The 15,198-nt window shown below is 37.5% G+C and overlaps 1 protein-coding gene across 10 annotated transcripts in view; it reads left to right on the forward strand.

The window, feature by feature from the left end:
- Positions 1 to 15,198, forward strand: part of DTNA (dystrobrevin, alpha) — a 298,087-nt gene that overhangs the window by 178,327 nt on the left and 104,562 nt on the right. For 9 of the 10 annotated variants that reach the window (XM_012725854.1, XM_012725851.1, XM_004683835.2 and 6 more), the window contains one exon: positions 8,259 to 8,326. In XM_012725854.1, coding sequence (XP_012581308.1) covers positions 8,260 to 8,326 — 67 coding nt within the window. In that variant the 5' untranslated portion in view covers position 8,259. Of the gene's footprint in view, positions 1 to 8,255; positions 8,327 to 15,198 lie in introns of those variants that run through there. The other variant, XM_004683830.2, reaches the window with a different exon arrangement.

The raw sequence follows: 15,198 nt of genomic DNA on the forward strand, positions 1-15,198 counted from the left end.
ATATATGTAAAGATTTATTTATTTATGCATTACAGAACTGGGGTACAGGCCAGAGGTGCAGAGGCGGTGAGAGGCTTCACCAGAGACAGAGTGGAGAGCAGAACAGGCCCATTGACCGAGTACACTGCTGAGGGGAGCAGCGGGCAGGTCAGGAGAGGTCTGCTGCGCCATGTGGTCACCTCCAGGGCTGACTGGAATCAAACTCATATTGAATTGGCTTTAGCTTCTTAGTGCTGTGCTTTAACCTGCTGCACCACCAGGGAGGGCTGGAGAAGACTTTTTAGTTATGTTTCTTCACTTATCAGATATGTACAAAGATATGAAACATCTTGTGTTTACACCAAATGGAGGAAGTTTCAAATGATCGGCAGGTAGTCATTTGCTAATACCCACCTTCCCAACACTCCAGAGGTTAAGAATTTAGCAATCCCAACAGGAGACCCTGCATTAGGGTCACAACCAAATGGATCTATGCATGTAATATGATTGTTCTTGAGAAATATGGATACACACACACACAAACACACACACAATTGTTGCAAAGGCACATAGTACTGGATAAAACATCGTTCCCTGAAAAATCTTAGGTCGCAGTGCCATGCTAGAGGCAGCATTAGGGAAGACACCCCTCTACCCCCCCTAACCCCACCCCCCCGTCCTGCTGGTAGTTCCCCCATAGTGATCCCTCAGGACCTTTCGATCAAGTTCTTAGCAGGGATCCACATTCCTTCAGAGACAGTCTAATCACTTTGAACTGCACATGACAGAAGATGAATTTTGATCATCTTCCTACTAAAAGATTCCTTTTACCCATGCCGAGTTGATCCCAGCTTTGTGTTGCCATCTGTTAAGCCCTTGCCACAGCAAGGGGAGGTGAATGTGATCCCGGCTGCTATAGAACTGGCACCCTCGCCTTGTACAAAGCCAAATCAAATAAAAACCAAACAAAACCAAATGTCCTTTAACATTATGTACACTCTTACCCCAGAACAGCAGGTTCCTTCCTGACTTGAAAGTACCACTGAGAGTAGTTCTTTCCAGAATAAAAATGGTCTTCACACTTTTTAGTGGCATTTTCTGTTTTTTCAAGTTTGCCTCATTAGGTACCTATAAAAATGCATGTATAGTTACAGTCCCCAAAGAATTAATTATTTTCTCCCTTGGCTCAAAGTACACGTTCAAGTGAGCCTTAAAAGCTAAAGAAACATTTTACCAAGCACCATAAGAATTCCAGCTTAATGTTGTGCAAATATCATGGTATATAACTCAACTAGCATCACATTTCCAACTCAAACCTGGCTGTGAATCAGGAACACTACAGTACTTTTAAAAAATTCAAATGCTCAACTCCAGCCCCAGATTCAACAGACCCAGGTATTTGCATTTTGGTTCCCATGCTGGTGTGAATGGCAGCCACATCTGAGATCTGCCCTACTGGATATTTTCCAACCCCCATCAAATCTCTGATAACCTATTGGGCTGTTTATGACCTTAAATAGTGAGCTCACACCCCAGCCCTTCTAAAACAGGACCCAAGTTCCCAGAGAAGAGGATGACATTCAAAATAAAAGACAAAATGAGAAGCCCATTGTCCCATTTACTTTAGTGACAGCATTTTCCTACTTTCGCGAGCTCATCTAGCTAAAGGACTGGGAAGTTAACACAAATGCAATTATACTCTGCCTCAGGAAAGAGCTCTGAATACCTTTTTTATTGTACTGCCAAAGATTAGGACTAGAATGTAAATCTGAGAAAGTCATATCAGAGGCCTCTTTCATTAACAGAAATGGAAACAGGCACTTACATGCCACCAATAAATCAATTAAAGGAGGAAAAGAGCTTGAAATGGCCTTCACTGCAATTATTGACTCCAGGATTGCAGATGTTGGTGATTGCTGAACCAGCATCTTCTTGTCATCTACCTGTAGCAAAATGAAAGAAAACAAAATATAGAAACAGCCTCACCATCTAAAACGCAAAGTCTGGGAGTCTTCAGTGTCTGTTAATATGGAGAAGAAGCAAAGCAGAGCCAGATCTTCCAAAAACGTTGTTGGCTTGGGGATTAAATTCTGAGTGTGTGAATCAGTATATGAGTTGGTGTGTTCATATGTGTTAATTGGATGCTGGGAGTTATTTTAATCCATAATTATTTCCATATACCAATGTTTTCAAGTAGTAGGGTTCCATTAAGAAGTACCACACAAAGGAATTTCTCAATGAAATCTGAGATTGGTGTGGATCCTTCCTTTTCATCTTCCTTTTGACCTATTAATCTCCAAGTTCTATCAAGGTGTTTTCAGTTTGCCAATTTAAGAAAATCTTAATTTGTACCAAACAATCAGATAACTGACAATTAGAATACATTCTAGCCTAGGAATTTAAAAATAAAAAAGTAATTAAAAAAAGGTGGATTAAATACTAAATTTCTCACTCTGTCAGTTTCAATTTCTTCAGCTATAATTTAAGAATAGTAATATCTCCTAACATCTTCAAAGGGTTATAGAGAAAAGCATTTTCTAATCTTCAGAGAGTTCAGAGAGTAAGATATGTTAGTTTAAGTTTTTGCCTTTAAGACTTCCTGTACATCACATGTATTAGAAATGTGTGCTTCGCATAGGGGACATTGGATTAAGGATGACTGTGAAGTAGGTAACTGAAACGTGTAATACATTAATGTGAACTTAGTCTCACTCTGCCAAAATACAATTCGCATCTCTTCTAACATACTCCCAGTGTATTTGGGCTTATTCTTTACTTTTAGTCTGTTGTTTCATCTTCCCCCATGTAGGGACAAAGCGTTTAAGATTTTCTGTCCAATTTTCCAGCCTTTTTTGATGACTGTTCTGGAAGGATGTTCACTTGGTAGACTCACCTCCTACAAAATCACTGTCCCAAGAGGGCAGCAGATTATTTCCTACTGTATAGGAAGCGCTGTCAAAAGCAAGAACTGAGCTCCTCTCCTCTGCCATTCCATATGAACTGCCAATCACCAAGTTTATTCAATGTGTCCTAAAACTTTCTCACATCTGTTTTAGCCTAAGACAGAATAGTCTCACTTCTGACTTATAGAACTACCCAGCTAACTGGACTCTTACCTTAATCATTGTAGGGTAAGTGAAATGGGTGAGGCTTTTATGCCATAGCCTCTGTGGCTATCACCTCCAGCCTTGAATGCAGAAGGCTCTTGGGAGTGTGGGCTCGTGGCCTGAGGCTTAATGGTGGACATCTGGAGTATGTTGTGGGCATACATAAGTGTGCACATGCGAGTCTAGAGGCTGAGGCTCTAAGGGCAGCGTCACTCAAAGTCAATGAATCACTACAATGAAATGGCTATGAGGGGGTGAGCAACGGCTACAAGAGCAAGAAACCATGAGAGAAGTCAAAGAGAGCCCAAAGAGAGAGCAAAGATTCACTGGGGGGTAGGAGTCCTGCCAGGGCCCAGCACTCCACCTTGCCAGCATGTGGGCTTGCCCCACAATAATTGCCAGAGACAGAGCATTAAAACCTGTAAATGTCACTGAGAGTCCCAGGACTCTCCTTTATCCATCTGCCTGAAACAATAGAAAAATCTGCCCTGTGCTTGCTGGCACTATAACCATGCCCTCCCTCTTCACCTTTTCCACCTACCCAAACTTTCCCCCATTCAATTTATTGGAATAACCTTTCCAAAGCCTCCATCTGCATATACAGACATTCCTTCTGAAGCCTTAGATGGCACGTGCCTACGGCAAAGCCCTATATTCTCTAGATTTGAGAAGACATTCTAGACCTGATGCCTGTTCACCTTTCCAATGTCTTCATTCACATTTGTGTTCAGCCATATTGAAATATTCCCAGTTCCCAAGTGCACAGTTTACCCTATTTAATGCTCTGTTTTGTTTTGTGTTCATGATTCCCTTCAACCTTAGTTGCTTTTCCTCCACTCTCATCTATCTGAAAAATTCCTGTTTGTCTTTTAAAATTCAGCTCCAGAGTCTTTGATGTCTCAAATTTTCTCAGAAATTAACTTTATCTAACAGTACCACCTTCCTTATTGTACATCTTACACCACATAGCAAATTGTTAGAATAATTTGTTTCCTCTTCTAGACCATGAGATTCTCAGGCAAAGACTATGTCATAATTATCTTTGGATCTTGAGATCTCACAGAGTGTCTGACAAATTGTAACTCATTTATAAATATGCCTTCAGTAAATGAATGAATGGACCGATTCTCATAAGTGAGAACAAACACCCTGTATAATTTTGTGGGACTGAGCTCTAGTCAAGGAAACATATGACAGCCTTCATCACTCATTTATGGATGCTAGTTGTTATTTTTTCTCTTTAGATATTTATGGAATCGTCTAGTAAAAGCTAAGATTGTAAGCATCTCATCCACATGTAGGGGCAACAGAAGCTCACCAAATTTGACCTGTTGGTGAGTCATTCACCTTGTGACATTAATATTATCATACTTCTTATAACTTTGGGCACCTGTTTATATGCAGAAACTCATGAAAAGCATATCTTCTTGTCAATATCAGAAGTAACATTGCTCCATGAAAGCACTTCCTCCTTTCCCATGAAAGGTTTGCTTTTCTCTCTTTTTAAGCAAAGAGAAATTAGCCAAGCTTTAGTATCTCATTCGTAGTGCTTTTTCTTGCCTAGATTCATGATCTTTATTTGTTCATGAGTCCCTTTATTGAATCCATGGAAATTGTAAACTAATATGTCCTCCAATTTTTACTATTATGGCTATAACCAATTGATAACAAATAAGTAATTTCAATTTTTATTTAACAATACTCCTTCCCAGGAAACTCTGGGGATGAAGTCAGAAGTGTGTTAGTTTTCTTTTGTTATTTATAATTATACTCCATACTTTCTATTATGTCACATCATTGAGTTTTTTCTTCTCCTCAAAAAATACACATATAACTTATCAATGAGAATACTTATTGTGTAGTTAATGATATTTCTTTATGAGTTAATTAACAAAGAATAATGATCAATAGACCAAAATGTAGCATCATTGCAGTCTGCCTCTCTTTCAATTTCTATTTCAAAAGACTTTACTTTAAAATGCATGGTTCTGGATATAATAAATATAAATTAGTTTCTCTGTTTAAAATAATTAATCTCTGAAACTAATGCAATGTGAATTTCACTGTTCTTTGAATCAGCTTGGGAAAATATAATTGAAAGTCCATTTCATGGAAAGAAAATTTGGGTTTTATTTTTCTTTTCTCTTTTTTCCTGCTTTATTCATTTGTTCAGTAAGTAGTAACTGAACATACCATTTGTTGATTGAATTTTACTAGGCACTATGAAGAATTTAAACTATTTGAAGGTATGGCCCTCAAAAATCTCAAGACAGACACACAATAAGTTAACCAAAAAAAGATGTCACAAGTACAGCCAGCGAGTACTGCAAGTTCAGAAGCCTGTTTCTGCCTCCCTGACATTTTCAATCAGAGCTTTCCAGCTTGCCGTCTTTGTGATTTATTTTTAATGGCTCTTTTTATCTATTTCCACATATAGAGAGATGCATGAATATATCCCTGGTTTTACCCCCTATTTCTCTATTGCTTCAACTGCTTCTGAGCTTTTGAGATGAAAATTGGAAGCTATGTCCAGACTACTTTGTGTATGTCAGATTATTATCTACCCACTTCATTTGGAGTAAAGGAAATGGGGCTATGTGAATTAGGAAGGGGTATTTCTCTCCAAATCTTTACATATATATATATATATATATATATATATATATATATATATATATTACCATGTTCCACAGTGAATTACTACCAAATAGCAAACTTCACTAATAACCTTTCCTTGCCAATGTTTTACTTAGACCTGACCTGCTATGTTATTGCCCATTGTGAACGGAAACAGTCTTCCTTAACTCCTGTAAGACAAGACTGCCTATGCCTCTCTTTCCCTTCCTGGCAATAGGCCAATAATCTTTAAGTGGTGAGGCTGTTTGAGCGGTTTGACCTATATCTCATTGGTTTTCAATGTTATTTTGTTTTCTTTTATGGTCCAGCAAGTCATTTTGTACACAGTCCAATTACCTGTTGAGCACCAGCCTTCTACAGATGTACCCCAGGCAAATAACCTTTCTCATTTTCACCCTTGCTTCTGACTCTGTGACTATAATCTCCTTGTATTAAGCTTTTGTGTCTCCCCCGGTAAAGTATAAGCCCCTTGGGAACAGGATCAGTTACTTGATCCGCTGTTGTATACCTGGAGCTTAGGTTGGTTCTTGAAGTATAGAAACCAATCAGTAAAGATTTGTTGTGAATAGTCAGCATTGAGAAAAAAGCATAGTAATCTACAGAGGTTCAGAAGAAAAATAACTTTCCTTTCCTCATAGTGAAGGAAGCATTCAGGGGAAGATAAACTTAAACTAACACCTGAAGATAACTGCAAGCTAGCAATGCCTAGGGAAAGAGCAATTCAGATCAATAAAATAAATGAACAGCCAGGACAAAGATCCATATTTGAGAAAGAGTAGGGACCATTGAAAGATAGTAAAAATGATAATGTTGTCAGCCCTCGCTGGTGGCACAGTGGGTTAAAGCACAGCACTAAGAAGCTAAAGCCACTTCCGCATGAGTTCAATCCATACCTGCTCCAGAGGTGACCACATGGCCCGGCAGACCTCTTCTGATGATCCTGCTGCTCCTGTCAGCAGTGTACTTCATCAATCAGCCTGTTCTGCTCCCCAATCTGTCCCTGGTGAAGCCTCTCACCACCCCTGCACCTCTGGCCTATACCCAGTTCTGTGTGCCCAAATATTTAAAAAAAAAAAAAAAAAGATAATGTTGTCTTATGTTTACCATGTCTGAGAATTAGTACTATGTGTGTCTGCCTGTGTGTTAGAGAAGTTTTAGTTTTTCAAAGTTTAACTAGATATAATAAAAATTAAACCCATCAGCATATAAAACCCCTAATATTTAGCCCAGAGCCTTCTATTTGGGCTCTATCTAGCAAAACAATTCCATTTACATTCTCATTATTTTCTTTGTCCTCAAATCAATGCTAATTTAAAAAAAAAGATTTTATTATTTATTTATGCATACAGAGCTGAGGTACAGGCCAGAGATGCAGAGGGTGAGAGGATTCACCAGAGACAGAGTGGGGAGCAGAACAGGCAGATCTACGAAGTATACTGCTGAGGGGAGCAGTGGGCGGGCCAGGAGAGGTCTGCCACGCCATGTGCATCTCCTCCGGGGCAGGCGGGATCGAACTCATGAGGAAGTGGCTTAAGTTTCTCAGTGCTGTACTTTAACCCGCTGCGCCACCAGGGAGGGCCCCTTTTTTTTATAAGGAATTATTTATTTATGCTTACAGTACTGTGGTACAGGCCACAGATATGGTGGGAGACACAGACACAGTGAAGAGCAGAACAGGTAGACTAACAAAGTACACTGCTGAGGGGAGCAGCAGGCGGGTCAGAGAGGTCTACAGCACCATGTAGGTCACCTCCCTAGCAGGGGATCAAACTCGTGCTGCAGTGGCTTCAGAGAACTTCATAATGTGCTTTAACCCATAGTGCTACCAGGGAGAGCCCCTAATGCTAATTTCTTATATCTTATTTTTATCCACTGTTTTAACTGACGGCATTTTCATAGTATTTTTTTACAATTTTACTTCAGATAATAGTATGTTTTGAGAAATGTGAATCTAGCCACCTTGCATAAAATTATTATGTCTAGAAAAACTGTTGTAGTTTTCAAACAGTCAACTTAGAAATGAGTATTTAGAAAATGACCTGCTTCTAAATTGAAGCTTCAGGTGCACAGGGGGCAAGACATGGCAGAATGTAATGGAAGGCTTCCTGGAATCCAGCTGTCTATGCCATGCACTTGCTCAGTTCATGGGACTTTCCACCTCATCATTTATCGAATGGGCTCTGTAATATCCTCTGTAGTTTTCATGGTATTCCCAAAGTTGAAAGAAAAACTATATGTGAACTGATTCACTAATAAATGGAAGATGGTTCTATTCTGTTATAACACAAGGTCATCTGCTATTATAGTTTTATGTTAGAAAAGAAGAATTCTATACCCCCTCCAACAACTACATCTTTATATAAGAATGTATGTCCAGCAATTTAAGTGGTGAATGTAAAGCTCTACTTAAATATTAATTTTTAAATAGCTTTTCTCTATGTGTTTTAACTTCATTCAGCAAGTGTGTTTACAGAGAATTGGTATTTTGCCACATTAGTGAGAGGATAATACAGATGTAATCATTTTGTCTCATAGAATGATTGAAGATAGTGGGAAAAGAGGAAATACCATGGCAGAAAGAAGACAGCTGTTTGCAGAAATGAGTAAGTATGGATTTTTAAAGGAAGTTTCCATTGAATACTAATAGAAAAGTTAGAAGTAACCATATAATAGTATGGCATATGTACTTTTCCTTAAACATCAAATTATTTTCATTTAGGCATTTGTTCTCCTACTAGTTAAGAGTTAAATTCTCCTAGGAATTGTTATAATTTGTTGTAAGACTGTATATTTTATATGTTCCTTTCCCTGCACTACTATAGTATTAGGAACATTGGAGACAATGGATAAAATTTATTAAATGAAACATTATCATATCTGCAAAGTAATACCATATAGTCTACCTGTTACTATATCAAGCCATAAACTGTCTTGGATGTTAAGCAGAAGTCCTACAAACCAGTTTCTAAATACCTATAATTTTTTTTTTAAATGAAAGTTGAAAAGAGCTTGGAGGTGAAACACTTGCCAAGGAAAACCAAACCAAGACTGTTTACTGATTCCAGTGGAGAACCCATTACGTAAAGGTTATTGATTTATGTAAATACATGGTTGATTTATAAGTAATTGGTTGGTATTTTCTGCCATGTAGACCATTTTTTCACTCATAAGGTAGAAGAGCCTCACACTAGCAGAGAAACACATATATCAAATTAAATGTTATAAGGAAAAAAGTATAATTTTTTATTGTCTTTTTTCTCAGCTTCTCTTGTAAGAAATAAGGATGAACAGAAGTGAGCTGTAAGCCTTTTTTCCTAGAAGGAAGTAGACAAAATTAGGTTTCTACTGAAGATTGGAACTGATTGGCAAGAATAAGATAAAGAAAAATCCCAGATAATAAGATTCATATTTTCCTTTATCATCTCACAGTAATCTGAAGGCACAAAGACAGCATTAGAACTAACAAATCAGAAAGAAAATTAAAATTGATGTGAAGAATCTCAATCATGCTCCCTGCTTTTTCTACTTTTAGGGACATGTTAAGTGCCTGTAGGGCTTTACCTGTAACTTCCAATTTCCTAGGCTATGTTTGACACTTTCAACTTCTGGCATGGCTGATCACCTGGAATTATGACCCAGGATGCAAATCTCACAGAGCAGATAGTCTATTCCTGCCTGCTCATCTAAATAGAATCTAAAGTCACACAGATATCCTCCCATATCACAGTTCTTAGAAGAAAAAGGCCACATAGATTATGGGTCAGAATTTTGTCAAAGAAAAAGAATACTGGTATTTAACATAGAAAATTAATAGAATCTTGAAGCAAAGCTCTGATTTTATCATTGTTCCATTAAAGACTGTACCATCCAAAACACACTGTAAGGGTTATGAAAGTATGTTTATTTAATAAATAACTATTTACCTATAAGTATATTATCTCAGCCTCTTTCTGTACTTGGTACAAAACAAACAAAAGCATGATGTTAAATGCCTTAAAGTTCTCTAATTTCAAGAAGTAGCAACATCATTTTTAGCCAAGGAAACATATCTCTAAATTTTTCAAATGAAAGAAACAGGAAAACTGCTCAATTTCCCTAATGTAAATTGTCCTTTCAGAAAAACTTCCAGAATATCATATACTTTATTAAATCATTTTATTATTTTGCCTGATAAATATATTTCTTCCTTGGTTATGCTAAATAATAGACTTAGCTGTTGACCAAGACAGGTAAACACATCTGGTCATAATAAGCCATTACTAAGCATCATATTTTGATCCTTACTGTGTCCACAGTAAGTGGTACTCTGGTTAGTTTTAAAGGGAAGAACTGATTTTGATAGATAGACTGTGGTGCAAAAGAGAAAGGTTATCTCACTGAGAATGTGTTAATAGTTAAAAGGATAGGTTATCTCCACTCCATCAGCTGGATGCCCAAAAAAGGCAATAAAACATTATCAGGAGATGACTTTTAGTCATGGAAGTAACATCTTCTAGAAATCTGGAATATCTGGACAGTGGATTAAAATGAAGCAAGAACTTGTAAGTCTGATTAGCTAAATATTAACTAGAAATTTTTTCAAGAAACAACAAAAAAAGTACCCCCAAAGTGATTTGTTTTGGCTATACTAGATGTCAGAAAATGCATGTGAAGGAGTTAGGAAGACAAGAAAAACTTTAATTAAGACTACTACAAAAGGGAGAAAGATTGACCTCAATTCCCAAGATAGATTTTAACCAGGGTCTGAGCGAGGAAGGTGGCCCATTGTGGGTTTGCTAACAGCCAAAGTTGGGAAAGTAAGCCCCTGCCTTCTCACAGAGACTAGAGACCTTCTTCAAGAATTACTTTTTAAAGTAACGGTTCCCAGACTCTTGAAAAAAAAAGTTTCTGGCAAGAAGGGAAATGTATATTGCAAAGAAACAAAAAAGAACTATAAAATAGAAAGTTTTCTAACATAAAAGGGAAATCTGAGACCTAAAGTGAGGAAGGACCCTAAAATTTAATTAAACTGAGAGGTACATTAGGGCTATCTTAGCTTTACAAAGACCAAAAAAAAAAACAGAGAATAAAACAAAACTGATATGAATAACAATTGATGAGAAGTTTTGGTGAATTCAGGTGATTGCAACAAGTTAAATACCTACTCTGAGGTCATTACTACAAGCAACAAAAGTAGAAACAGAGAAAAAAAAAGAAAAGAGGCTGAAAGTAGAATACTAACATGGACACAAAATTAAAAAAAAAAAAAAGATTAGCCATAGGTAGGTAGGTAGGTAAACAGGTAGGATGACCAACTACTTTAATGAAAAAGTCCCCTTTAATCAAAAAAGTATCTTCAATATAATACCCTAAGTACCAATTTATGTAATATCATAGATTAAAACTAAAAAGGCTAGTTGTAAATGTCACTCTCACCTTGGCCTTTTCAGCCATCAAATAAGTTATCAGTGCAAACAAGTTTATCGGACTAACTTTCCACAGAATAAATTGTCTGTCCTTAGGACTAACCTCTCCTCGGTTTCTCTACCCAGAGCACATTTACTGTGCCTTGTATAACATTCACTGTGAACATGTCCATGTCCTTCACTCTCATGAGCTCCTCCCTTAGGAGTAGATTCTGGGTCTTTACCTTAAATACATTCACCTTAGATACTGAATCAATGTTGGCTTAAAAGCCTACAAGGCACAGAATAGATAGGTTTTAATAAGAGCAAAATTATTGAAAAGCACTTTCAAAACAAGGGTGACTGCCTAGAAAGCTAAGGAAGGCCTTGGGGAGAAAAGAGAATGATACCATGAACCTGTGAGCTCAGGAGAAACCTGAAATCAAAGGGAGGCAAATGTAAGTGCTCAGCCAAAGTTGCTGAGCCATTTGAAGGCAGACAGTCTTTCAGAATGCTGACTTCAGTAAGTATTTGCATAGTTGGAATAAAATTAAAAGCATGTTTTTGCAATGTACATTATGAATTTTAGGAAAGCTCTGATTCAGAAAAACACGTGAATGATCCTACTATCATGAAGACTAGTTAAATTATATCAACATCTAGTCTGGTTTCCTTCTTCTTAATTCTCCCTCTCTCTCTCTCTCCATTCTTTTCACACATACACCTCTGCCTAGATATCCCATATTTCTAGGAGATAATACTTCCACAACTTAAAGTCAGTCTTTCCTGATAATGTTTTATTGCCTTTGCATCACACATAGGAAAGAAAATTCAGACGCAGGATCATAGACTCAAGTGGGCCTTTATTATTCATACAAAATCATATTGAATGATTTTAAATGAATAATATATTTAAGGATCTAAATGGCTACATAAAGATTTCATAATAAGTTATCAAAAATAAAAATCAAAATACACATGAAATGTATGAAAGTGTTCAGAGAGTAATGAAGCTAAAATCAAAAATTAGGTAGGGCTGGTTATTTGCTTAGTTGATCAGATAGATGGATGAATCTATTATTTAGGTGACATCATTTAAAATATACTATCTTACATTTTAAATAACTATATCCCAATTATAAAATAATAATAAGACACTATTCAAGATTTGAGAAATTTTGAAAAAAAATGAAGACTGCCAAAAATTGTCATTATCAAAAAGGGGAAGATAGGAATTTTTGAGAGTTCAGTGTATAAAGTTGATGCTGGTTGCAAGATAAACATGTTTTTCAGATCATGTACAAAATGTAGCAACCTTAAACATTCCAACATGTTAATAATAAGTACTTTTCTAATGAATTCATTTTCTTACTCATTTATTCAATTCTATCTTTTTATGAAGGAATTAAGTTAGCTAATTTCTCTCTTTAATAAGGCTATTAGACTGCTAGTTCAGGAAAATATCACAAGGTAAAAATGATCCTTAACTTCAACAAGATACTGACAACATCTCCTAGATTGTACATGTGTTGGAAAATATAGGCTGGATCACCATACAATTAGGTTTGATTTATTGGTAGTGTTATGAGTATGTCTGGAAAGATAAGTAATGCATCAATCAACTTAGAGAACATCTCTAATAGACTGGAAGACTGTTCCCAAGGACCCTCTTCGGATCCTTGATTTTATGCAATGACTTGGACACAAGACATGCAACTGCTTCCAACGTAGGCTATGAATGTATAGACTTTCACAAAGAGATCCAGCATATAAAGCTGAATTAAGTTCATGGCTTACTTGGGTAGAAAGTAAATTTACTTTAAACAAGATGATAAACAGAACAAGTCTTCACAGCATGTTTCAACTCAGTTTTTTTTTTTGGACTCAAAACCCCTTGTGAATTATGGAGCCTGCAACTGGCACATACATTGTCTGTGTAGAGTATTTTGCTTCTAGATCTGAAAAACTAAATTTTATTGCCCACAAAATCCTTTTCTTTTATGAATTATTTATTTATGCATACAAGAACAGGGATGTAGGCCAGAGGTTGGGGATGAGAAGATTCCCAGAGACAAAGTAGGAAGCAAAACAGGCAGATGTACTGAAATACACTGCTGAGGGGAGCAGCAGGTGAGACAGGAGAGGTATGCTGCACATGTGGGTCACCTCTCTGGCCAGCCAGGTGTCAAACTCATGCTGCAGTGGCTGGCCACAGCTTGATAGCAATGGCTTTAACCCCAATGCCACCAGGGAGGCCCCAAATCCTTTTTAATACTTGGGGCTTACCTTGTCACTATGAAGAACTTACATAAATAGAGAGCACTGATAGAACTTCCAGACCCTTTCTTGATTCTTAAACAAAACAGAGGGTCAATTAAGTCTACATTGTGATAAGGCATTCGTAGCTACCCATGTGTTCTTGTCCCTAAGCTTCATCTCTGTGGCCCTCTTTCCTATGTACTGGATAGCTGCACCTTTGTCTTCAATATCTTCCTTTAAAATGGTAATTCATGAGTCCCTCCCTGGTGGTGCAGCGGTTAAAGCACAGCACTAAGAAGCTAAAGTCACTTCCACATGAGTTCAATTCCCGCCTGCCCCAGAGGTGACCACATGGCCTGGCAGACCTCTTCTGACCCGTCTGCTGCTCCCCTCAGCAGTGTCTTCGTTGATCTGCCTGTTCTGCTCCCCACTCTGTCTCTGGTGAAGCCTCTCGCCACCCCTGAGCCACCCCCGAGCCTCTGGCCTATACCCAAGTTCTGTATGCACAAATAAATCTTAAAAAAAATGGTAATTCATGAAATATGAGACTTCTGATTGTTGAGCCAAACTGAGCATTCATAAAAACAGTTCTAAGGGGAAAGGCAGACTTAGCATCCAGCGACTGATAGTCTGTCTCAGGTTTGAGATATCCTAGAGAGTTCATTTCCCACTTGAGCCTCTCAGAATTACACTGGACATGAACAGGGAAAGCCAACATCAATTTTTTTTTTAAGATCTAGAATGTCTTTTTAATTAATTAATTTATTTAGACATACAGAACTGAGGTACAGGTCAGAGGTGCAGGAGTGGTGAGAAGATTCACCAGAGACAGAGTGGGGAGCAGAACAGGTAAATCAACAAAGTACACTGCTGAGGGGAGCAGTAGGTGGGTCAGGAGAGGTCTGCCATGCCATATGGGTCACCTCTGGGGCTGGGGATCGAACTGGCACTGAAGTGGCTGTGGCTGACTTGCAGTGCTGTGTCCTAACCCATTGCACCACCCGGGAGGGCTCCAATATCACTTTTTTTAAAGGTATCAAAAAGGTTAAAAGAGCAAGTTAAAATTTAAAAGAAAGAAACCAAACAGTTAAATATGAAGTCCTACCTATAGCCCCCAAATAAGCAATTAAGTAGAAACTTTTAAAAATGTTACTTAAATATGGTACACATGATTTTTTAAAGCTAACTTTTTAATGAAGTACAGGCTTAATAAAATTCTGAAGGATGAACTACTTAAAATTTTTAAAACACATCAGTAAGTATTCTTATAAGGTAGTAATAATTGTTTCTATATTTTCTATACAGGCAAAGCAATAGCTGTGGTATTTAACTCATCATTGTATATCACATGATAAGGCAATATTAGCCAGCCATAAAAGAGCGTGATGATTAAAGGTCAAAAAAACATATCTAATGAAAATGAGAATAATATGAACAACTTTCTACCTATGGAACACCCTCTTGGCAGCTGAGCCATCTGGTAGACCCTGTACTAGAGATGACTGTGGAGTTGACGTCTCCAACCTGAACATGTCAAAGGAAAGCTACCTCCCTAGCTAAATTTTGAATTTTATGTTGATAGGGACTTTTGTATATCATCTTCAAGTGGTAATAGAGATGCTACTAAAAATACTGAGAGCTGCATCTCAATGTTTGAGAAATAAATTATCAAGTTACAGGAAGAAAATTTTGTATGACTCCAGGAGGGAAAAGAGAACAAGTGGCAAGTGGATTGACATTTCAAGGAGGCAAATTAAAGCACTTTGTCTCTCTCTCTCTCTCTCTCTCTCTCTCTCTCTCTCTCTCTCTCTCTCTCTCTCTCTCTCTCTCTC

Source organism: Condylura cristata, unplaced genomic scaffold (assembly GCF_000260355.1).
Source record: "Condylura cristata isolate star-nosed mole 26May11 unplaced genomic scaffold, ConCri1.0 scaffold00016, whole genome shotgun sequence".
Classification (NCBI taxonomy): Eukaryota; Metazoa; Chordata; class Mammalia; order Eulipotyphla; family Talpidae; genus Condylura; species Condylura cristata.